The 25,564-nt window shown below is 43.1% G+C and overlaps 1 protein-coding gene across 2 annotated transcripts in view; it reads left to right on the forward strand.

Annotated features, from left to right (window-relative positions):
- rad50 (RAD50 homolog, double strand break repair protein) overlaps window positions 1-25,564 on the forward strand; it is a 109,722-nt gene that overhangs the window by 66,980 nt on the left and 17,178 nt on the right. For both annotated transcript variants that reach the window (XM_082960228.1, XM_014136732.3), the window contains exons 12-22: window positions 13-170; window positions 275-450; window positions 3,605-3,842; window positions 4,253-4,442; window positions 9,390-9,516; window positions 11,844-12,037; window positions 12,259-12,369; window positions 12,923-13,015; window positions 13,107-13,220; window positions 13,386-13,513; window positions 17,817-18,041. In XM_082960228.1, coding sequence (XP_082816354.1) covers window positions 13-170; window positions 275-450; window positions 3,605-3,842; window positions 4,253-4,442; window positions 9,390-9,516; window positions 11,844-12,037; window positions 12,259-12,369; window positions 12,923-13,015; window positions 13,107-13,220; window positions 13,386-13,513; window positions 17,817-18,041 — 1,754 coding nt within the window. The remainder of the gene's footprint in view (window positions 1-12; window positions 171-274; window positions 451-3,604; window positions 3,843-4,252; window positions 4,443-9,389; window positions 9,517-11,843; window positions 12,038-12,258; window positions 12,370-12,922; window positions 13,016-13,106; window positions 13,221-13,385; window positions 13,514-17,816; window positions 18,042-25,564) is intronic.

Here is a 25,564-nt window from a genome sequence, read left to right on the forward strand (position 1 = left end):
TTCTTCCCTCAGACAGATAAAGAAGATCAGGTGAGGAAGATCAAGTCGAGGCACAGTGAGGATCTGGTGTCCCTGCTGGGTCACTTCCCTAAGAAGAGGGAGCTGGAGGACTGGATCCACGCCAAGTCCAAAGAGATCAACTCCACCAGGGAGAAACTGGCCAAGCTCAAGTGAGTGCTTCTGTCAAACATGGCCAAATGAATACAGTATCTGCTCTGTCTTTGTGTTGTTACAGTAAGAAGTTGCTGAGGTCTATGTGATTCTGTGCTTGCAGTAAGGAGCTGGCGTCGGGGGAGCAGAATAAGAGCCACATCACAGCAGAGATCAGGAGGAAGGAGCAGCAGCTGGCCAGCTATGAGGAGAAGATGTTCAACGTGTGTGGCAGTCAGGACTTCCAGCAGGACCTGGGCAAGCTGCAGGACGACCTTGAGAAGACCTCCAAGCAGAGAGGTAACTAACAGGCCCGTGAGTTGGATATGAGGTTTAATTTATACCGGAGGTATTGTAGCTTTTTGTGATTAAATGTGTCCCCTTACTGTGAGGTGTTTGTTGCCGGCCATGGAGATATATACAGTCGTGGACAAAAGTTTTGAGAATGACACAAATATTAATTTCCACAAAGTTTGCTGCCTCAGTGTCTTTAGATATCTTTGTCAGATGTTACTATGGAATACTGAAATATAATTACAAGCATTTCATAAGTGTCAAAGGCTTTTATTGACAATTACATGAGGTTGATGCAGAGAGTCAATATTTGCAGTGTTGACCCTTCTTTTTCAAGACCTCTGCAATCCGCCCTGGCATGCTGTCAATTAACTTCTGGGCCACATCCTGACTGATGGCAGCCTATTTTGCATAATTTTGCATTTGTTCCCCGAGCCACTTAGTTATCACTTTTGCCTTATGGCAAGGTGCTCCGTCATGCTGGAAAAGGCATTGTTCATCACCAAATTGTTCCTGGATGGTTGGGATAGGTTGCTCTCGGAGGATGTGTTGGTACCATTCTTTATTCATGGCTGTGTTCTTAGGCAAAATTGTGAGTGAGCCCACTCCCTTGGCTGAGAAGCAACCCCACACATGAATGGTATCAGGATGCTTTACTGTTGGCATGACACAGGACTGATGGTAGCGCTCACCTTGTCTTCTTCGGACAAGCTTTTTTCCGGATGCCCCAAACAATCGGAAAGGGGATTCATCAGAGAAAATGACTTGACCCCAGTCCTCAGCAGTCCAATCCTGGTACCTTTTGCAGAATATCAGTCTGTCCTGATGTTTTTCCTGGAGAGAATTGGCTTCTTTGCTGCCCTTCTTGACACCAGGCCATCCTCCAAATGCCTCACTGTGCGTGCAGATGCACTCACACCTGCCTGCTGCCATTCCTGAGCAAGCTCTGTACTGGTGGTGCCCCGATCCCCGCAGCTGAGTCAACTTTTGGAGACGGTCCTGGCGCTTGCTGGACTTTCTTGGGCGCCCTGAAGCCTTCTTCACAACAATTGAACCCCTCTCATTGAAGTTCTTGATGATCCGATAAATGGTTGATTTAGGTGCAGTCTTACTGGCAGCAATATCCTTGCCTGTGAAGCCCTTTTTATGCAAAGCAATGATGACGGCACATGTTTCCTTGCAGGTAACCATAATTGAGAGGAAGAACAATGATGCCAAGCACCACCCTCCTTTTGAAGCTTCCAGTCTGTTATTCGAACTCAATCAGCATGACAGAGTGATCTCCAGCCTTGTCCTCGTCAACACACTCACCTGTGTTAACGAGAGAATCACTGACATGATGTCAGCTGGTCCTTTTGTGGCAGGGCTGAAATGCAGTGGAAATGTTTTTTTTGGGGGGGGGATTCAGTTCATTTGCATGGCAAAGAGGGACTTTGCAATTAATTGCAATTCATCTGATCACTCTTCATAACATTCTGGAGTATATGCAAATTGCCATCATACAAACTGAGGCAGCAGACTTTGAAACTTTATATTTGTGTCATTCTCAACTTTTGGCCACGACTGTACACAGTACCAGTCAATAGTTTGTACACACCTACTCATTCAAGGATTTTTTTTTATACATTGTAGAATAATAGTGAAGACATCAAAACTATGAAATAACACATGGAATCATGTAGTAACCAAGAAAGTTAAACAAATCAAAATATATTTTATATTTGAGATTCTTCAAAGTAGCCACCTTTTGCCTTGATGACAGCTTTGCACACTCTTGGCATTCTCTCAAACAGCTTCATGAGGAATGCTATTCCAACAGTCTTGAAGGAGCTCCCACATATGCTGTGCACTTATTGGCTGCTTTTCCTTTACTCTGCGATCCTACTCATCCCAAACCATCTCAATATGGTTGAGGTCGGGTGATGGTGGTGGCTAGGTCATCTGATGCAGCACTCCATCACTTTCCTTGGTCAAACAGTGCTTACACAGCCTGGAGGTGTCTGTTGGGTCATTGTCCTGTTGAATAAGAAATTATAGTCCCACTAAGCGCAAACCAGATGGGATGGCGTATTGCTCCAGAATGCTGGGTAGCCTTGCTGGTTAAGTGTGCCTTGAATTCTAAATAAATCACTGACAGTCACAAGCAAAGCACCCCCCCGCCATCACACCTCCTCAATGCTTCACGGTGGGAAACACACGAGGAGATCATCTGTTCACCTACTCTGCGTCTCAAAAACACAGCGGTTGGAACCAGAAATCTCAAATTTGTACTTATCAGACCAAAGGACAGATTTGCATCGGTATAATGTCCATTGCTCATGTTTATTGGCCAAAGCAAGTCTCTTCTTATTATTGGTGTCCTTTAGTAGTGATTTCTTTGCAGCAATTTGACCATGAAGAACTGATTCACGCGGTCTCCTCTGAACAGTTGATATTGAGATGTCTGTTACTTGAACTCTGAAGCATTTATTTGGGCTGCAATGTGAGGTGCAGTGAATTCAAACTTATCCTCTGCAGCAGAGGTAACTCTGGATCTTCCTTTCCTGTGGTGTTCCTCATGAGTCATTTTCATCATAGCGCTTGATGGTTTTTGAGACTACACTTGAAGAGACTTTCAGAGTTCTTGACATTTTCTGCATTGACTGACCTTCATGTCTTAAAGTAACGATGGACTGTCATTTCTCTTTGCTTATTTGAGCTGTTCTTGCCATAATAGGGACTTGATCTTGTACCAAATAGGGCTATCTTCTGTATACCACCCCTACCTTGGCACAACATAACTGATTGGCTCAAATGCATTATGAAGGAAAGAAATTCCACAATTTAACTTTTAAAAAGGCACACCTGTTAATTGAAATGCATTCCAGGTGACTACCTCATGAAGTTGGTTGAGAGAATGCCAAGAGTGTGCCAAGCTGTAATCAAGGCAAAGAGTGGCTACTTAGAACACTTTTTTTGCTTACGACATGGTTCCATATGTGTTATTTCCTAGTTTTAATGTCTTCGCTATTATTCTACAATGTAGAAAATAGTAAAAAAAAAAAATAAGAAAAACCCTGGAATGAGTAGGTGTGTCCGAACTTTTGCCTGGTACTGTATATTTTCTGATCTGTTTTGAATAATGTCGGAGATATTATTAACCGTGTGTGTGCGCGCTCAGCCATGCTGGCGGGAGCCACAGCCGTGTACACTCAGTTCATCAGTCAGCTGACAGAGGAGGGCGAGCCCTGTTGCCCCGTGTGCCAGCGCATCTTCCCCTCGGAGGCCGAGCTCCAGGACGTCATCAACGACATGCAGTCCAAGCTGCGCCTGGTCCCTGACAAGCTGAAGAACACCGAGCAGGACCTGAAGAGGAAGGAGAGGAGGAAGGACGACATGATGGCTCTCAAACCTGTCAGGTTAGAATGGATCGGGGAGTACTTACTGCTTGTGCATTTTCATTGTAGACGATAGGCTTTTGGATTAGGTTGCAATTCTTCCACTAGATGGTAGTGGATGCCCGTACAAAGCAGAGGCACACATCTTGATCAGGCAGCCGTTGCACATAACCTGTGAGAGAGGATCATGTTCTGGTACTTTCATAATAGATGGATGTTAAAGTAAAAACCATATGTCATTTCGTATGGCTTGCTGCTGTTTGACTGGGGCAGAAAAAATATCACTCAAAACTGTTGTAAATGTCCTGCTCCATTGCTCATGTCCCAATATCTTAACCCTTTCTCCATCTAAGCCATATGCTACTCTGGTCTTCACTTGATCCACATGAGTAGCTGACCCAGGCCCTGTTCTGTGCTGTGGTAACCACTAGGCAGTCTATTGCTGAGCTACAGGAGAAGGAGCTTCCTGAGCTGAGGAACCGGCTGCAGAACGTGAACCGGGACATTGAGAGGCTGAAGGGGGATGTGGAGGAGCAGGAGACCCTGCTGTCCACTCTGATGTCAGAGGAGGACACAGCCAAGGCCTGCCTGCAGGACATCTCCCTCATGGACAGATACCAGGTCAGACCACATAACGATTAACATAACACGCACGGCCTGTGTGGTCTTCATTCTTAATGTGAAAGTCACCATATAGAGATGTCAGTGTTTTTCTGTTTCTTTTAGGGATGGGCTAGGTTATTCGATTATCCAACCAGTCGTAGTATTCGATTTCTTGCGAGAATATAAATGTTTTATTTTTAGAAAAATGAGTGCATTCGGAAAGTATTCAGATGCCTATACTTTTTCCACATTTTGTTACGTTACATCCTTATTCTATAATGGATTAAATACAAAAATGTTTTGTCAAAGCGAAAACAGTTTTTTTTTTTGTATAAAACAAATACAGAAATACCTTATTTTTGTTTTTCAGACCCTTTGCTATGAGACTCGAAATTGTGCTCAGGTGCATCCTGTTTCTATTGATCATCCTTGATGTTTCTACAGCTTTATTGGAGTCCACCGGTGGTAAATTCAATTGATTTGGACATGATTTGGAAAGGCGCACACCTGTCTATATAAGGTCACACAGTTGACAGTGCATGTCAGAGCAAAAAACCAAGCCATGAGGTTGAAGGAATTGTCCGTAGAGCTCCGAGACAGGATTGTGTTGAGGCACAGATCTGGGGAAGGGTACCAACACATTTCTGCAGCATTGAAGGTCCCCAAGAACACAGTGGCCTCCATTATTCTTCAATGGAAGAAGTTTGGAACCACCGAGACTCTTCCTGGAGTTGGCTGCCCGGCCAAACTGAGCAATCAGGGAAGAAGGGCCTTGGTCAGGGAGGTGACCAAGAACCTGATGGTCACTCTGACAGAGCTCCAGAGTTCCTCTGTGGAGATGGGAAAACCTTTCAGAAGGACTACCATCTCAGCTGCACTCTACCGATCAGGCCTTTATGGTAGAATGGCCAGACAGAAGCCACTCCTCAGTAAAAGACACGGCAGGCCGCTTGGAGTTTGCGAAAAGGCACCTAAAGGACTCTCAGACCATGAGAAACAAGATTCTCTGGTCAGATGAAACCAAGATTGAACTCTTTGGCCTGAATGCCAAGTGTCATATCTGGAGGAAACCTGGCACCATCCCTACAGTGAAGCGTGGTGGCAGCATCATGCTGTATGGATGGATCGAGGGAAAGATGAACAGAGCAAAGTACAGAGAGCTCCTTGATGAAAACCTGCTCAGGACCTCAGACTTGGCTGACGGTTCACCTTCCAACAGGACAACAACCCTAAGCACACAGCCAAGACAACACAGAAGTGGCTTTGGGACAATTCTCTGAATGTCCTTGAGTGGCCCAGCCAGAGTCCGGACTTGAACCCGATTGAACATCTCTGGAGAGACCTCAAAAGAGCTGTGCGGCGACGCTCCCCATCCATCCTGACAGAGCTTGAGAGGATCTGCAGAGAAGAATGAGAAACTCCCCAAATACAGGTGTGCCAAGATTGTAGCGTCATAACCAAGAAGACTCGAGGCTGTAATTGCTGTCAAAGGTGCTTCAACAAAGTACTGAGTAAAGGGTCTGAATACTTATGTAAATGGTATATGGTAGAAGGTGTCATGTGTACCGGTTTGAGTGTGTCAAGAACTGCAACGCTGCTGGGTTTTTCCACACAATTGTCCTGTGTGTATCAATAATGGTCCACAACCCAAAGGACATCCAGTCATCTTGACACAACTGTGGGCCGCCAACCCTGTGGAAGGCTTTTGACACACAGTCCATGCCCTGACAAATTGAGGCTGTTCAGAGGTTCATGGGGGGTGCAACTCAATATTAGGATATGTTATTTTTGTACACTTAGTGTATACATTGCCTAATTTCAGTTTGACAACAACAAAGCAAATTATATAAGATTTTTAGTAAATGGCAGCAATATCTGCGTATTTTTTTTGTGCTTATAAAATCCACTAATTGACCAATGTTGGTTAAATTACTTGGAATTCCATTTATGATATGATTTTTTTTTTTTGTGAGCCCAAAGCGCTGTTTCTTTACAGAGGAATCAAATCATTTACGAGATTAATCAACTCAAGAACTATGTGGGACTCTGGGCTGAAGGGAGTTGTAGTTTTCATTAAGCAAATATTCAACCTAGTTCAGAGCAGAAATGTGGTAATTGACTGCAATGACCGGAATCTGTTACGCCTGTTTTTTTCCGGCTCAGGCGGAGATAGTTCATGAAAGTATGCCTTATCATCTTTGATGAACTAGTAAAATGATCTTGTTAGACAGCTCTGCAGCTAGCCTAGTGAAATAGGATGACTAAAGACAGAACAGTGTGGGAAGTACAGAGACGTTGTCTGGCTGCTACTGCTTGAACATAGATGAGATGATGACTTTAAGGAATTAAAAATAAGTAATATACAAAACCTAAAAGGGGAAAAAAAAATCCTAGTAATTTCCTATTTTTCTATTGATGTCTACCCATGTGGACCTGACAGAGACGTTGGAATATTTTCAATGTTTTGTCAATTGAATGTAGGGCTGGGTGATATGGCCAAATATAATATCACAGTATTTCAAGGGGTCTCTCTCCATTCTGATTGGTTGACATTTAATTGAACGGTATAAAACAAAAAATTCTGCCTTCATCAATTTCCTGCACTCATTTGAGATCATTTCCACACTGCCTCGTAGGGCTGAACGATATGGCGAAAGAATCTAGGCCTTATTTGTAACCGAATGGGTGAACTGTTGGAATTATGGAAAAATAATGATTATTCTATAGTTAGAAGATAAGTGGTCCGGCCTCTCAAGTGGCGCAGCGGACTAAGGCACTGCAGTGCTAGAGGCGTCACTACAGACCCGGATTTGATCCCAGGCGGTGTCGCAGCCTGCCACGACCGGGAGACCCATTAGGCGGCGCACAATTGGACCAGCGTCATACGGGTTAGGGTAGGGTTTGGCCGGCCAGGATGTCCTTGTCCCATCGCACTCTAGTGACTCCTTGTGGCGGGCCAGGCGCATGCACGCTGACTTCAGTCGGTAGGTATATAGTGTTTCCTCCGACATATTGGTGTGGCCGGCTTCCGGGTTCTGCGAGCAGTGTGTCAAGAAGCAGTGTGGCTTGGCAGGGTTGTGTGTCGGAGGACGCATGGCTCTCGACCTTCGCCTCTCCCGAATCCGTAAAGGAGTTGCAGTGATGGGACAAGACTTTAACTACCAATTGGATACCATGAAATTGGGTAGAAAAAGGGGTAAAAAAAATATGTATATCACAGTGGGCACTTTGAATACAGTGTTTGACATTACAACGAATGAAAATGCCAGGGAGGAGTTGTGACAGGGTAGGAACCAAAGTGTTGGTCAGGGTTTCCTAGGGGACCCTATAATCTTTGGCTATGTAAAAAAAAACAAAAAAAAAAACGTAATGTACTACTTCATGTAGCTAACATATTCAGGCTTCGCCTGGCTTCCAGGGCTCCCGAGTGGCGCAGCGGTCTAAGGCACTGTATCTCCGTGCAAGAGGCATCACTACAGTCCCTGGTTCGAATCCGGGCTGAATCACATCCGGACATGATTGGGAGTCCCATAGGGCGGCACACAATTGAAACAGTGTCGTTGTGGTTTGGCCGGGGTAGGCCATCATTGTAAATAACAATTTGTTATTAACTGGCTTGCCTAGTTAAATATTTTTTTTTTTTTATAGTTCATTTTTGATCTTGATATTGTTGCACAAACATGCTGATTTAGGCCTACACAATCATTGTATCAGGCTGTATAGCTAGCTATGTTTAGTCTGACTCAGTACATTATTAGCTTGCTAGCTAGTTAGCCAGCTTGCTAGCTACACTTGTGGATTTATGTTAAGAAGCAAAGTGGAAACCGCATTGTAGTCATCAACATTGTTGCATGTGGTGCATTGACCACGCAGACTGAAAGCAAGCGTCTCGTGGTCAAGCAACAACAAATGCGCTCCTTGAGTGCCAGGGGGCGGGGCTTGGTCTGTGTGGGAAAACAGCATGGAGAGTGGAGAGAGATGACTCAAGTAGCGGAGTAAACTATAAAAATAGACGTTACACAGTGTATCACATTAAACAAACCAAACATTCAAATATCGTTATAGAAGGTAAAGCAAAAACCCAAACCTGTCCGTGCTTCAATACCGGTATATAGTAAAATACAGTATACTGCCCAGTCCTTATTGGATGTTCACTATTTTTGGCTTTGGAATTTCCATTTAAAAAGCTCTAAAATAATTGTCATTATTTCATAATACATTTCATGTAAAACAAAAAAATGTAACTTCAATCGAAAACCGTGAGTATTGTTTTTATAACTGAAACTGAACTGACCTAGAAAAGCACTAATTGCTCAGCGCTACTGCATATTGCACCTTTAACAATGAAAAGGCTTTGTATAAAATAAAAATTGTGACATTGCTATATAGCCTACAAGGATAGACCCATTTACATTTGACATTTTAATAAAATAAGTTTTATGACAATTTTTATGAGTGTGTCCCATTTAAAAATGAAAGACTTAACTGCTAACTTAGCTGGCTACTGTAGCTGGCTAGCTTCTTTACATCAATCTGATGTGGTCAAGACAAGGCACTACCAGATGGTATGATACATAACCTATTGCAGCAACAACTTGTTATAACTAGCGCGAGTCGGTTTAGCGCGAGTCGGTCCCTCTGTCTCCGTCCATGCAACACACACACCTGCTCCTCTCCCGCCTCTCCCCCACCCTTCTGCTGAAACAAGCAGCGCACCGGCTCTCTCCCGAGTCGCGCAAGCAAGTCCCTATTTAAAGTTTTTTTTTTAAGTTATACATCTTTGAAACGCATGTATTTCGACTATCTGGATATCTGGGGGGGGGGACGACAAAGACTATTCAAATAGTGAAATCATTTCAAATGGCCATCCCTAGTTTCTTTCTATGCTTCTCTCTTTACCCTCCTTCATTCCATCCTTGACTGTTGTGGTAACCTCCTCTGTCTGTGTGTGTCCTTGGTCTCCAGCTGGACCTGAAGGATGTGGAGAGGAAGATAGCCCAGCAAGCTGCCAAGCTGCAGGGAGTGGACCTGAGCCGCACCATTCAGCAGGTCAACCAGGAGAAACAGGAGACCCAGCACCGCCTGGACACAAGTACGACCTGCCTGGGGCTAATGTTACACTGGGGCCTCCTCAGCAAGACCTGTTGAGCAACTGTAAAATGCCAGACTGGAAGTTGGATTTCCTTATAGTTAATCTACTTTAGCTGTTAGTGAAGGGAATTGTTGTTCCTTCATGTACATATTACATCTATAATGATATACAGTAGCCTATAGATCAATACAGTGTAGGTGAAGCGGACATCAGTCGGTCATGGTCACGTGATGAAGTAGCCCCGCGTGCAAACTTCAAAACCAGTGTCTACCCTCGGCCCAAGAGGGAATTTCTTCTTGGTCTAATGGTCTAAGACTTCGGCAATGGTGGGAAAAGTACCAAATTGTCATACTTGAGTAAATGTAAAGATACCTTAACCTGTTGAGGACAGACGTTCCGCTAGCGGAACCCCTAGCCAACGGCATCACACGGCGGGAAATACAAAACCAACTAAAATACCACAATTCAATTTTCTCAATCAACTATTTTACACCATTTTAAAGACAACTCTCCTTTATCTAACCACATTGTCCGATTTCAAAAAGGCTTTACAGCGAAAGCAAAACATTAGATTATGTCAGGAGAGTACCCAGCCAAAAAATAATCACAGCCATTTTCAAAGCAAGCATATATGTCACAAAAACCCAAACCACAGCTAAATGCAGCACTAACCTTTGATCTTCATCAGATGACACTCCTAGGACATGTTGTACAATACATGCATGTTTTGTTCAATCAAGTTCATATTTATATCAAAAACCAGCTTTTCACATTAGCATGTGACGTTCAGAACTAGCATACCCACCGAAAACCTCCGGTGAATTTAGTAAATTACTCATGATAAACGTTCACAAAAACATAACAATTATTTTAAGAATTATAGATACAGAACTCCTTTATGCAATCGAATTACTATTAGAAAAATTGGATTACCTTTGCTGTTCTTCGTCAGAATGCACTCCCAGGACTTCTACTTCAACAACAAATGTTGTTTTGGTTCCAAATAATCCATAGTTATATTCAAATAGCTCCGTTTTGTTTGTGCGTTCAGGTCACTATCCGAAGGGTGATGCGCGAGCGCATTTCGTGACCAAAAAATTCAAAATATTCCATTACCGTACTTAGAAGCATGTCAAACGCTGTTTAAAATCAAATTTTATGCAATTTTTCTTATAAAATAGCGATAATATTCCAACCGGGCAACGTTGTATTCATTCAAAGGCTGAAAGAAAAAAATTGAGTAGTCTCGTGACCGCGCATCTCCAATGTCACTGTCCCCAGGCTGACCACTAACAAATTCTGCTGCTGTTCTTCGCCCAGAGACAGCAGACACCCCATTCCACTTTCTGGCGGCTTTAGAGAGCCAATGGAAGCCTTAGAAAATGTCACGTTACAGCACAGATGCTGTATTTTTGATTGAGATGCAACAGAAGGACAACAAATTGTCAGACAGGGCACTTCCTGTATGGAACTTCTCAGGTTTTGGCCTGCCATATGAGTTCTGTTATACTCACAGAAACCATTCAAACAGTTTCTAAAACTTTAGAGTGTTTACTATCGAAATCTACTAATTATATGCATATTCTAGTTTCTGGGCAGGAGTAGTAACCAGATTAAATCGGGTACGTTTTTTTCCGGCCGTGAAAATACTGCCCCCTATCCCAAAGAAGTTAATAGAAAATGACTCAAGTGAAAGTCGCCCAGTAAAATACTATTTGAGTTATAAAAGTATTTGCTAAAATATACTTAAGTTTCAAAAGTAAAGGTATAAATCATTTCAAATTTCTTATATTAAGCAAACCACACGTCACCATTTCCTTTCTTTTTTTTTACCAATAGCCAATGGCACACTCCAACACTGACATAATTAAGCATGTGTGTTTAGTCAGTCTGTAGGCAGTAGGGATGACCAGGGATGTTCTCTTGAAGTGTGTGAATTGGACCATTTTCCTGTCCTGCTAAGCATAAAAATGTAAGGAGTGCTTTTGGGTGTCGGGGAAAATGTATGGATTAAAAAGTACATGATTTACTTTCAAGTATTTTACACCACTGAACTTGGGTTGTTCCTGCAGGAGACCCGGGTTCATATCCCGCGTGTTACATTGGCGCCCAGTGTGGGGTGGTCTCCCTTGGGGTAGGAGTTCAAATGGGGGTGAATGTAGCTGTCGTGAGACACCTGTTAACTTCAACGCCTCTTGGTCGAAGACGTTGGTTGCTCACGTGGGAGACCTGGGTTCATATCCTGTGTGTTACATATTATGATATACCTATCTATTCCACCCGTATACTGTATACTATGAATTCCAATGTTATTTGATTAATTGCAGTGTCCAGCAAGATGGAGCTGAAGCGTAAACTGATCCAGGACCAGCAGGAGCAGATCCAGAGCCTGAAGAGCAGCATGAACGAGACCCGAGCGGAGAAGCTGCAGATCTCCAGTAACATGCAGAAGCAGCAGCAGCTGGAGGAGCAGTGTGTGGAGTTCACCACTGAGATTCAGGCTCTGCACAGAGAGATCAAGGTAAAACTCCACTCAGAGCAGTGACCTGTCTGAGGAAACGATCTGGAATCATACTAAAACCTCAGTGTTGGTAGAACTGTCTAGCAGCAGGTGGTTTGACGATTATAACATGTTTTCTTCTGTATTGGCTGTGATATTTTGTAGTCTTAGTAATAAGAGATGGTCATGGTGTATAGCTTTATCAGTGTATCAAGGTTGTCTCCTCCCTGTGTTGTGTTCAGGAAGCTAAGGAGCAGGTGTCCCCTCTGGCCACCACCCTGGAGAAGCTGCAGCAGGAGAGGCTGGATTTGATGGAGCGCAGGAAGCAGAGGCAGGAGGAGGGACAAGAGAAGGTACCACCACCTCTTTCTCTTTTGTATTATTTAACTGTCCAACAGTTCTTGCTAATACTTTCAAAGTGCTAATGGAGGACTGCATATTAAGTCTGAAAACAGTGTTCCTCCAGTCACTAGAGGACATGTCTATCGCCTACTAACCTCGTCCCCAGGCTATTGCGCATATAAGCCTGGTACATCAACGATTCAAAGTTGGCCATAGTGAACAAGGTATTTGTCATTTCATTTGAGTGAAATCGCACAACTGCGAGGCATGCCGCTGTACTTGTGTGGTGTGCTCGCAAATGGGGGAGGGTTAGGGGGGAGGTGTTGTGGTAGATGATTGGTTGGTAGATTAAACCAATGCCTATGCGGCAGGACTTCTCCCCGTTTTTCTCTATTGGCTAACAAAGGCCAAGTTTGACGTGTTGGTCCACCAAACTCTTCGCACATTTGTGTGGAAGTGTCTGGGAACAGGTTTAATTGCATACCATGTCTCAATCATGCTAAGATCGTTATTATTTATTTCAAAGTAGCACTTCTAACCACTTGTTCATTCCCTCCATCCCAGATAAATAGCATCAAAGACAAAGTTAAAAGCATGGCCGCCTTTGAAAGAGAGATTACCAGATACACAGAAGAGGGCAAGAATGATTACAAAGAGGTATACATTGGTTCTGTTCTGTTCCTCATCCTGTCATAAGCATTGTCTCAATCTCTTTTGACACATTTGTCATGTGTTGTTTCTATTGAAGCAAAAAGAGGGGGAGCTCCAAGAGACCAACACTCAGGTCCATGAGGCAGAGAAGCAACGCGAGAAGATTAACAGAGACAGTGGAAACATCAGGCAGGACATAGACACTCAGAAGGTGAGCTCAGATGGCATATCTCTTTTCCCTAATTGTCTCTCTCCTTTTGCTCCCCCATTCAGTAAGTTACCAGTGTGCTTTTATGAAGGAACAATGAAAACAAGTGGTAATTTTGGGTGAAATCTGTGAACTTGATATCTGGGTGACCGTGTGATATCATTGAAGGTCCAAGAGCGTTGGCTGCAGGACAACCTGACGTTGAGGAAGCGCATCGAGGAGCTGAAGGACGTGACCAAGAAACGAGAGGCTGTGGCGAAGGATATGGGGAACATGCAGGTCCTGCAGCTACGCAAGTAAGAACGCCTCCTTGACCATGCTCACCTGCACCTGGGAGTGGTCCCAAAATGCAACATGTTTAAACCCATGTATGCTTCTGATGCTAATCAGTGCCTCCCAGGTTCCATAAGATAATATGGAATTGATTGTATTATACCTGCCTGAATTTTGAACTAATAATCAGACTGGAATTTGGAATATGTATTAAAAGATTCCATGTTGGTGGTGTCAGTTCATATGACCTACTCCCTCTGGGTGGAGATGGAACCCTTGTAGGTCTCCTGTTACAAAGTGACACATCTGAAATACCTCCAGAATATACCCTAGGCCAACACATAAGGCTGTTAGTGTGCCTTCTTCCCTGGCTACTAGTGTGCATAGGGAGTCAGAGAGGTGGTGGTGTCAGCTCATACAACCTTTTAACACCGTATCTCTTTGGGGACACCAGTCCCTTTTAGAGGTCGACTGATTAATCGGGATGGCTGATTTAATTAAGGCCGATTTTCAAGTTTTCATAACAATCGGTAATCGGCATTTTTGGATGCCAATTATGGCCGATTACATTGCACTCCACGAGGGGACTGCGTGGCAGGCTGACTACCTGTTACGCGAGTGCAGCAAGGAGCCATGGTAAGTTGCTAGCTTGCATTAAACTTATCTTTATAAAAAAACAATCAATCTTAACATAATCACTAGTTAACTATACATGGTTGATGATATTACTAGTTTATCTAGCTTGTCCTGCGTTGCATATAATCGATGCGGTTCCTGTTAATTTATCATCGAATCACAGCCTACTTCGCCAAACGGGTGATGATTTAACAAGCGCATTCACGATAAAAGCACTGTTGTTGCACCAATGTGTACCTAACCATAAACATCAATGGCTTTCTTAAAATCAATACACAAGTATATACACTGCTCAAAAAAATAAAGGGAACACTTAAACAACACAATGTAACCAAGTCAATCACACTTCTGTGAAATCAAACTGTCCACTTAGGAAGCAACACTGATTGACAATAAATTTCACATGCTGTTGTGCAAATGGAATAGACAACAGGTGGAAATTATAGGCAATTAGCAAGACACCCCCAATAAAGGAGTGGTTCTGCAGGTGGGGACCACAGACCACTTCTCAGTTCCTATGCTTCCTGGCTGATGTTTTGGTCACTTTTGAATGCTGCCGGTGCTTTCACTCTAGTGGTAGCATGAGACGGAGTTTACAACCCACACAAGTGGCTCAGGTAGTGCAGCTCATCCAGGATGGCACATCAATGCAAGCTGTGGCAAGAAGGTTTGCTGTGTCTGTCAGCGTAGTGTCCAGAGCATGGAGGCGCTACCAGGAGACAGGCCAGTACATCAGGAGACGTGGAGGAGGCCGTAGGAGGGCAACAACCCAGCAGCAGGACCGCTACCTCCGCCTTTGTGCAAGGAGGAGCAGGCGGAGCACTGCCAGAGCCCTGCAAAATGACCTCCAGCAGGCCACAAATGTGCATGTGTCTGCTCAAACGGTCAGAAACAGACTCTGAGGGTGGTATGAGGGCCCGACATCCACAGGTGGGGGTTGTGCTTACAGCCCAACACCGTGCAGGACGTTTGGCATTTGCCAGAGAACACCAAGATTGGCAAATTCGCCACTGGTCCCTGTGCTCTTCACAGATGAAAGCAGGTTCACACTGAGCACGTGACAGACGTGACAGAGTCTGGAGACACCGTGGAGAACATTCTGCTGCCTGCAACATCCTCCAGCATGACCGGTTTGGCAGTGGGTCAGTCATGGTGTGGGGTGGCATTTCTTTGGGGGGCCGCACAGCCCTCCATGTGCTCGCCAGAGGTAGCCTGACTGCCATTAGGCACCGAGATGAGATCCTCAGACCCCTTGGTGAGACCATATGCTGGTGCGGTTGGCCCTGGGTTCCTCCTAATGCAAGACAATGCTAGACCTCATGTGGCTGGAGTGTGTCAGCAGTTCCTGCAAGAGGAAGGCATTGATGCTATGGACTGGCCCGCCCGTTCCCCAGACCTGAATCCAATTGAGCACATCTGGGACATCATGTCTCACTCCATCCACCAACGCCACGTTGCACCACAGACTGTCCAGGAGTTGGTGGATGCTTTAGTCCAGGTCTGGGAGGAGATCCCTCAGGAGACCATCCGCCACCTCATCAGGAGCATGCCCAGGCGTTGTAGGGAAGTCATACAGGCACGTGGAGGCCACACACACTACTGAGCCTCATTTTGACTTGTTTTAAGGACATTACATCAAAGTTGGATCAGCCTGTAGTGTGGTTTTCTACTTTAATTTTGAGTGTGACTCCAAATCCAGACCTCCATGGGTTGATAAATTGGATTTCCATTGGTTATTTTTGTGTGATTTTGTTGTCAGCACATTCAACTATGTAAAGAAAAGTATTTAATAAGATTATTTCTTTCATTCAGATCTAGGATGTGTTGTTTAAGTTTTCCCTTTATTTTTTTGAGCAGTATATTTTGAAACCTGCATATTTAGTTAATATTGCCTGCTAACATGAATTTCTTTTAAGTAGGGAAATTGTCACTTCTCTTGCGTTCTGTGCAAGCAGAGTCGGGGTATATGCAGCAGTTTGGGCTGCCTGGCTCGTTGCGAACTGTGTGTAGACCATTTCTTCCTAAAAAAGACCGGAATTTATTTGCCAGAATTGTACATAATTATGACATAACATTGAAGGTTGTGCAATGTAACAGCACTATTTAGACTTAGGGATGCCACCCGTTAGGTAAAATATGGAACGGTTCCGTATTTCACTGAAAGAATAAACATTTTGTTTTCTAAACTTCCGGATTTCACCATATTAATGACCTAAGGCACTTAATTCTTTGTTATTATATTATAATTAAGTCTATGATTTGATATTTAAAGTAACTGTACCCGATCCTGTAGGTTCATGCTCTACAACATTCGCAGAGTACGACCCTGCCTCACACAGGAAGCGGCGCAGGTCCTAATCCAGGCACTTGTCATCTCCCGTCTGGATTACTGCAACTCGCTGTTGGCTGGGCTCCCTGCCTGTGCCATTAAACCCCTACAACTCATCCAGAACGCCGCAGCCCGTCTGGTGTTCAACCTTCCCAAGTTCTCTCACGTCACCCCGCTCCTCCGCTCTCTCCACTGGCTTCCAGTTGAAGCTCGCATCCGCTACAAGACCATGGTGATTGCCTACGGAGCTGTGAAGGGAACGGCACCTCCATACCTTCAGGCTCTGATCAGGCCCTACACCCAAACAAGGGCACTGCGTTCATCCACCACTGGCCTGCTGGCCCCCCTACCTCTGAGGAAGCACAGTTCCCGCTCAGCCCAGTCAAAACTGTTCGCTGCTCTGGCACCCCAATGGTGGAACAAGCTCCCTCACGACGCCAGGACAGCGGAGTCAATCACCACCTTCCGGAGACACCTGAAACCCCACCTCTTTAAGGAATACCTAGGATAGGATAAAGTAATCCTTCTAACCCCCCCCCCTTAAAAGATTTAGATGCACTATTGTAAAGTGGTTGTTCCACTGGATATCATAAGGTGAATGCACCATTTTGTAAGTCGCTCTGGATAAGAGCGTCTGCTAAATGACTTAAATGTAAATATTTGATAGAGCAGTCTGACTGAGCGGTGGTAAGCAGCAGCAGGCGCGTAAACATTCATTCAAACAACACTTTCCTGCATTTGCCAGCAGCTCTTCGCTGTGCTTCAAGCATTGCGCTGTTTATGACTTCAAGCCTATCAACTCCCAAGATTAGGCTGGCAATACTATAGTGCCTATAAGAACATCCAATAGTCAAAGGTATATGAAATACAAATGGTATAGAGAGAAATAGTCCTATAATTCCAAGAATAACTGCAACCTAAAACTTCTTACCTGGGAATATTGAAGACTCGTGTTAAAAGGAACCACCAGCTTTCATATGTTCTGAGCAAGGAACTTAAACATTTGCTTTTTTACATGGCAAATATTGCACTTACTTTCTTGTCCAACACTTTGTTTTTGCATTATTTAATCCAAATTGAACATGTTTCATTATTTCTTTGAGACTAAATTGATTTTATTGATGTATTACATTAAGTTAAAATAAGTGTTCATTCAGTATTGTTGTAATTGTCATTATTATTATATATATTATATTAATCAATCAATCGGTATCGGCCTTTTTTGTTCCTCCAGTAATTGGTATCGTATCGCCGTTGAAAAATCATCATCGGTCGACCTCTAGTCCCTTTTATCACTGTAACATGAAATGTGTGCGTAATATCTCTCTCTGAGTCCTCTGTCCCTCTCCCCTGGTTCTCAGTGAGCGGAGGGAGTCTGAGCGGCGCGTGGACGACCTGAAGAAGAACCGCAGCGTAGCACTGGGCCGACAGAAGGGCTTCGAGGAGGAGATCATCCGCTTCCGCAAGGAGCTCCGCGAGGACCAGTACGGCAAGGCTGACGAACGCTTCCGGGACAGGATGATCGTCATGAGGACCACAGAGCTGGCCAACAAGGACCTGGACATCTACTACAAGGCCCTGGACCAGTGAGTTGTTGACGGGGATGGGTGGGGAGGAGGGTGGTTCGGTGGTGGTGATAGGTCCATTTCTGTTAAGACTCACGGTTGTAGACGCAGTCATGTGCGTTTGACTTACAGGGTGTGTAACCATACCAGTTCCTCAACAAGACAAAGGATTAGCCATTTAGTCTGATCATATACAGTACCCGTTAAAAGTTTGGACACACCTACTGCATTGTAGAATAATAGTGAAGACCTCAAAACTATGAAATAACATATATGGAATCATGTAGTAACCAAAAAATTGTTAAACAAATCAAAATATATTTTACATTCTTCAAAGTAGCCACCCTTTGTCTTGATAACAGCTTTGCACACTCTTGGCATTCTCTCAACCAACTTCACCTGGAATGCTTTTCCAACAATCTTGGAGTTCCCACATATGCTGAGCACTTGTTAGCTGCTTTTCCTTCACTCTGCTGTCCAACTCATCCCAAACCTTCTCAATTGGGTTGAGGTAGGGTACTTGTAGATGCCAGGTCATCTGATTCAGCACTCCATCACTCTCCTTAGTCAAATAGCCCTTACACAGCCTGGAGGTGTGTTGGGTTATTGTCCTGTTAAAAAAACACGGATGATAGTCCCAATAAGCGCAAACCAGATGGGATGGCGTATCGCTGCAGAATGCTGTGGTAGCCATGCAGGTTAATTGTGTCTTGAATTCTAAATAAATCACAGACCGTGTCACAATCAAAGCACCCCCACACATCACATCTCCTCCATGCTTCACAGTGGGAACCACACATGCGGAGATCATCTATTCACCAACTCTGCGTCTCACAAAGACATGGCGGTTGGAACCAAAAATCTCAAATTTGGACTCATCAGACCAAAGGACAGATTTCCACCGGTCTAATGTCCATTGCTTGTGTTGCTTGGCCCAAGGAAGTCTCTTCTTCTTATTGGTGTCCTTTAGAAGTGGTTTCTTTGCAACAATTGGACCATTCACTCAGTCTCCTCTGAACAGTTGATGTTGAGATGTCTGTTACTTGAACTTTGACTATTTATTTGGGTTGCAATCTGATGTGCAGTTAACTCTAACATATTGGCTGCAGCAGAGTTAACTCAGGGTCTTTCTTTCCTGTGGCGGTCCTCATAAGACCCAGTTTTATCATAGCGCTTGATGGTTTTTGAGACTTTCAAAGTTATTACAATTTCTCAGATTGACTGACCTTAATGTCTTAAAGTAATGATGGATTAAAGCATTTCTTTGCTTATTTGAGCTGTTCTTGCCATAATATCGACTTGGTCAGTTACCAAATAGGGCTAACTTCTGTATACCACCCCTACCTTGTCACAACTGATTGGCTCAAACGCATTAAGAAGGAAAGAAATTCTACAAGTTAACTTTTAACAAGGCACACATGTTAATTGAAATGCATTCCAGGTGACTAGCTCATGAAGCTGGTTTAGAGAATGCCAAGAGTGTGCAAAACTGTAGACAAGGCAAAGGGTGGCTACTTTGAAGAATCACAAATATAAAATATCATTTGATTTGTTTAACACTTTTTTGGTTACTACATGATTCCATATGTGTACAATGTAGAAAATAGTAAAAAAAAAAAAAAACCTGGAATGAGTAGGTGTGTCCAACACTTGGTGACCGCTCTTAAAATCCGATAAAGGAAAAGAAAGGGGAACTGCTGTACGTAATGCTCCTGTTATCAATAGTTTAGGTGTCGATGCCAGGATGTGTGACACTAATCAGGACTCACTAGTCATGCTTATGAGGGCGAATTATCCTACCACAAAATGTACACAAGATTTGACGTGAAGCGAGTCATTACATGAAACTGTTTCCCTTCAAGATAATACTTGAGTTTACAAGTTTTCACTCTTGGATTGTGAAACTGCAACAATACATAGCAACAGGTAATTAGCCTAGAGGAAAGTCTTTGTCCTCAGCCCTGGAGGGAAGCCAAAGTAATTCCGCTACCCAATGGTGGTAAAGCAGCCTTTACTGGTTCTAACAGCAGACCTATAAGCTTGCTGCCCGCTCTTAGCAAGATGTTTCAAAAAATTATTTCACCAAATACAATGATATTTCTCTGTGAACAAATTTAACAACAGCTTTTCAGCATGCTTATAGAGGGCACTCGACATGTACTGCACTGACACAAGTGACTGATGATTGGTTGAAAGAAATTGATAAGATTGTGGGAGCTGTACTGTTAGATTTAAGTGTGGCCTTTGATGTTATTGACCATAACCTGTTGTTCAAAAAACTTAAGTGATATGGCTTTTCAACCTCTGCCATATTGTGGATTCAGAGCTATCTATCTAATAGAACTCAAAGGGTTTTCTTTAATGGAAGCGTCTCTAATGTCAAACGTGTGGTGTACTGCAGGGCAGCGCTCTAGGCCCTATACTCGTTTCTATTTTTACCAATGACCTGCCACTGGCATTAAACAAAGCATGTGTGTCCATGTATGCTGATGATTCAACCAAATACGCATCAGCAACCACAGCTAATGAAGTCACTGAAACCCTTAAAGAGTTGCAGTCTGTTTTGGAATGGGTGGCCAGTAATAAACTGGTCCTGAACATCTGTAAAACTAAGAGCATTGTATTTGGTACAAATCATTCCTTAAGTGCTAGACCTCAGATGAATCTGGTAATGAATGGTGTGGCTGTTGAACAAGTTAACCTGTTTAGGATAGGGGGCAGTATTGACACTGCTGGATAAAAAACGTACCCGATTTAATCTGGTTACCACTCCTACCCAGTAACTAGAATATGCATATACTTATTACATATGGATAGAAAACACCCTAAAGTTTCTAAAACTGTTTGAATGGTGTCTGTGAGTATAACAGAACTCATTTGGCAGGCAAAAACCTGACAAGGTTTCAGGCAGGAAGTGGCCTGTCTGACAAGGTGTCGTTCTTCTTGTCTCTGTTTATTGAAGAGTGAGGATCTTAGCTGTCCCGTGACACTTCCTACGGCTGCCATAGGGTCTCAGAAGGCGGAAGCTGAATCGTGGCTTTGCAGGCTCTGGCTGAAACAAAGTAGCGCGTTTGGGTAGTGGCTGGTTACAGTACTGTGAGACTCAGGCGCGTGCCCGCGTCGACCGAAAGCTTTGTTTACTTTCCTAAGTTTAGCTAAATGGACATTCCCGGTCGGAATATTATCGCTTTTTTACGAGAAAAATGGCATAAAAATGGATTTTAAACAGCGGTTGACATGCCTCGAAGTGCATTCTGACGAAGACAACAAAAGGTAATCAAACTTTTATAATAGTAAATATGATTATGGTGAGTGCTAAAATTGCCGGGTGTCTAAATAGCTAGCCCGTGATGCCTGGGCTATGTACTTAGAATATTGCAAAATGTGCTTTCACCAAAAAGCTATTTTAAAATCGGACATATCGAGTGCATAGAGGAGGTCTGTATCTATAATTCTTAAAATAATTGTTATGCTTTTTGTGAACGTTTATCGTGAGTAATTTAGTTCTGCTAGTTCTGAACGTCACATGCTAATGTAAAAAGCTGTTTTTTGATATAAATATGAACTTGATTGAACAAAACATGCATGTATTGTATAACATAATGTCCTAGGGTTGTCATCTGATGAAGATCATCAAAGGTTAGTACTGCATTTAGCTGTCTTCTGGGTTTATGTGACATTATATGCTAGCTTGAAAAATGGGTGTCTGATTATTTCTGGCTTGGTACTCTGCTGACATAATCTAATGTTTTGCTTTCGTTGTAAAGCCTTTTTGAAATCGGACAGTGTGGTTAGATTAACGAGAGTCTTGTCTTTAAATAGCTGTAAAATAGTCATATGTTTGAGAAATTGAAGTAATAGGATTTTGAAGGTTTTGAAAATCGCGCCACAGGCTTCAAGTGGCTGTTACGTAGGTGGGACGAATTCGTCCCGCCTAGCCCATCGAGGTTAAGACTAAATTACTTGGCATTGCCTTAGATTGTAAACCGTCAATGTCAAAACATATAGATTCAATGGTTGCAAAGATGGGGAGAGGTCTAGCCGTAATAAAGAGATGCTCTGCTTTTTTTGACACCACACTCCAAAAAGTAAGTTCTGCAGGCTCTAGTTTTGTCTAATCTTGATTAATGTCCATGTGCTGGAAGGAAAGACCTAGTTAAGCTGCCGCTGGCCCAGAACAAAGAGGCACGTTTTTCTCTTAATTGTAATCAAAGGGCTGAAATAAATACTATGCATGCCAGTCTCTCTTGGCTAAGAGTTGAGGAGAGACTAACTGCATCACTTATTTTTCTAAGAAACATGAATGTGTTAAATCCCATTGTTTGCATAGTCAACTTACACACAGCTCTGACACACACTTATCCCACCAGACATGTCACCAGGGATCTTTTTATAGTCCACAAATCCAGAACAAATTCAAGAAAACGTACAGTATTATTTAGAGCCCTTATTGCATGGAACTTCCATCTCATTGCTCAAATAAACAGCAAACCTGGTTTCAGAAAACAGATAAAGCAAAGCCTCTCCCATATTTGACCTAGATAGCCTACATATCAATGCATATATAAACTGTGTGCCTTTTAAAAATATATAGTTTTGTCCTTAAGATGTTTTGTGTGGACCCAAGGAAGAGTAGCTGCTGCTTTTGCAACAGCTAATGGGGATCCTAATAAAATACCAAATATATATCTGCACAATGACAGTAATACAGTGCATTTGGAAAGTATTCAGACCCCTTGACTTTATCCACATTTTATGTTACAGCCTTCTTCTAAAACGGATTCAATTGTTTTTTTCCCCCCAATCAATCTACACACAATACCCCAGACTGACATAGCAAAAATAGGTTTTTAGGATTGTTGCACATTTATATAGAAAGAAAAAAGGATATCACATTTACACAAGTGTTCAGACCCTTTACTCAGTACTTTGTTGAAGCACCATTTGGAAGCGATTACAGCCTCAAGTTTTGGGGGGGTATGACGCTACAAGCTTGGCAAATCTGTATTTGGGGAGTTTCTCCCATTCTTCTCTGTAGATCCGCTCAAGCTCTGTCAGGTTGGATGGGGAGAGTCGCTGCACAGCTATTTTCAGGTCTCTGGAGATGTTCGATCAGGTTCAAGTCCAAGCTCTGGCTGGGTCACTCAAGGACATTCAGAGACTTGTCCCGAAGTCGCTACTGTGTTGTCTTGGCTGTGTGCTTAGGGTCCTGTTGGAGGTGAACCTTCGCCCCAGTCTGTGGTGCTGAGTGCTCTGGAGCAGGTTTTCATCAATGATCTCTCTGTACTTTGCTTCGTTCATCTTTCCCTCAATCCTGACTAGTCTCCCAGTCCCTGCTGCTGAAAAACATCCCCACAGCATGACGCTGCCACCACCATGCTTCACTGTATGGATGGTGCCAGGTTTCCTCCAAACATGACTCTTTGCAAAGAGTTTGCCAAAGAGTTCAATCTTGGTTTTATCAGACCAGAGAATCTTGTATTTCATTGTCTGAGAGTCTTTTAGGTGCCTTTTGGCGAACTCCAAGCGGGCTATCATGTGCTTTTTACTGAGGAGTGGCTTCCTCCTGGCCACTCTACCATAAAGGCCTGATTGGTAGAGTGCTGCAGAGATGGTTGTCCTTTTGGAAGGTTTTCCCATCTCTGCAGAGGAACTCTGGAGCTCTGTCAGAGTGACCATCGGGTACTTGGTTACCCTGTTCCATCATTTCAAGGATGGTCAGTGGAAACAGGATAGACCTGAGCTCAATTAAGAGTCTCATAACAAAGGGTCTGAATACTTATGTAAATAAGGTATTTCTGGTATTTATTTTTTTGTAAATTTGCTAAAATTTCGAAAATCATGTTTTTGCTTTGTCATTATGGGGTATTGTGTATGTGTGTGGATGAGGGGGTGGAAATGTATTTATCAATTTTTGAATAAGGTTGTAACGTAACAAAATTTGGAAAAGGGGATGGCAACTGAATACTTTCCGAATACACAGTACAAGTACAGTGCATATATTAACATTCTATTGCCCTACCGATGGCAGACAGAATGAGTAGCCTGCATAAATGCAGGTCTTGAGAGGAAGTGACAGCTCAACTCTCTCACTGAGATATCATCTTTGTTGGGTTAGTGCCATCAGCAGGCAGGCAGGCCAGCAGCGCAGAGGTGGTAGGGATGATCAGCTCTCTGGATCTTATCATGTATCCCATGCAGAGCATACAGTAGAGCCCATGCAATCAGTGTGAGTCAACCCTGTGAGTTTGCATTTAGTTGGAAGTGAATGAATGCCATTGTCTTTTGTCCATGATACCATTTAAAAAAAATATATACACTACTGTTCAAAGGTTTGGGGTCACTTAGACATTTCATTGTTTTTGAAAGAAATCTAATTTTTGTTCATTAAAATAACATCAAATTGATCAGAAATACAAGGTAGACCTTGTTAATGTTGTAAATGACTATTGTGGCTTTAAACGGCTGATTGTTATTTTTATGGAATATCTACAGAGGCCCATTATCAGCAACTATCACTCTTGTATTCCAATGGCATGTTGTGTTAGCTAATCCAAGTTTCTAATTTTAAAAGGCTAATTGATCATTAGAAAACCCTCTTGCAATTATGTTAGCACAGCTGACAATTGTTGTCCTGATTTAAAGAAGCAGTAAAACTGGCCTTCTTTAGACTAGTTGAGTATCTGGAGCATCAGCATTTGTGGGTTCTTCTTCTGAAACTCGTCAGTCTATTCTTGTTCTGAGAAATGAAGGCTATTCCATGCGAGAAATTGCCAAGAAATTGAAGATCTCGTACAATGTTGTGTACTACTCCCTTCACAGAACAGCGCAAACTGGCTCTAACCAGAATAGAAAGAGGGGTGGGAGACCCCGGTGCACAACTGAGCAAGAGGACATGTCTAGTTTGAGAAACCGATGCCTCACAAGTCCTCAACTGGCAGCTTCATTAAATAGTACTCGCAAAACACCAGTCTCAACGTCAACAGTGAAGAGGTGACTCCGGGGTGCTGGCCTTCTAGGCGGAGTTCCTCTGTCCGGTGTCTGTGTTCTTTTGCCCATCTTTTCTTTTTATTGGCCAGTCTGAGATGGCTTTTTATTTGCAACTCTGCCTAGAAGGCCAGTATCCCGGAGTCGCCTCTTCACTGTTGACGTTGAGACTGGAGAAGTCATTGACTAACCTTAGTGAGTCATTTTCTTGTTTGGCCAATTGAACATGAAAAGTAATAGCTTGATATGAAGGAGCTCATGTCCCATTATGTTACCTAAACCAAGCCCAATGAGCTTCTCATGGTGATGGTAATCACAGCTTTCTAAGAAACTCATAACTTACAGATATGGTCACATCCTGTAGATTTAATTTAGTAAGCAGAATAATATACTGTGAGGGGGAAAAAAGTAAGCAGAATAATTTACAGTGAGGGGGAAAAAAATATTTGATCCCCTGCTGATTTTGTACGTTTGCCCACTGACAAAGAAATTATCAGACTATAATTTTAATGGTAGGTTTATTTGAACAGTGAGAGACAGAATAACAACACAAAAAT

Source organism: Salmo salar, chromosome 13, assembly GCF_965601325.2.
Source record: "Salmo salar chromosome 13, fSalSal1, whole genome shotgun sequence".
Classification (NCBI taxonomy): domain Eukaryota; kingdom Metazoa; phylum Chordata; class Actinopteri; order Salmoniformes; family Salmonidae; genus Salmo; species Salmo salar.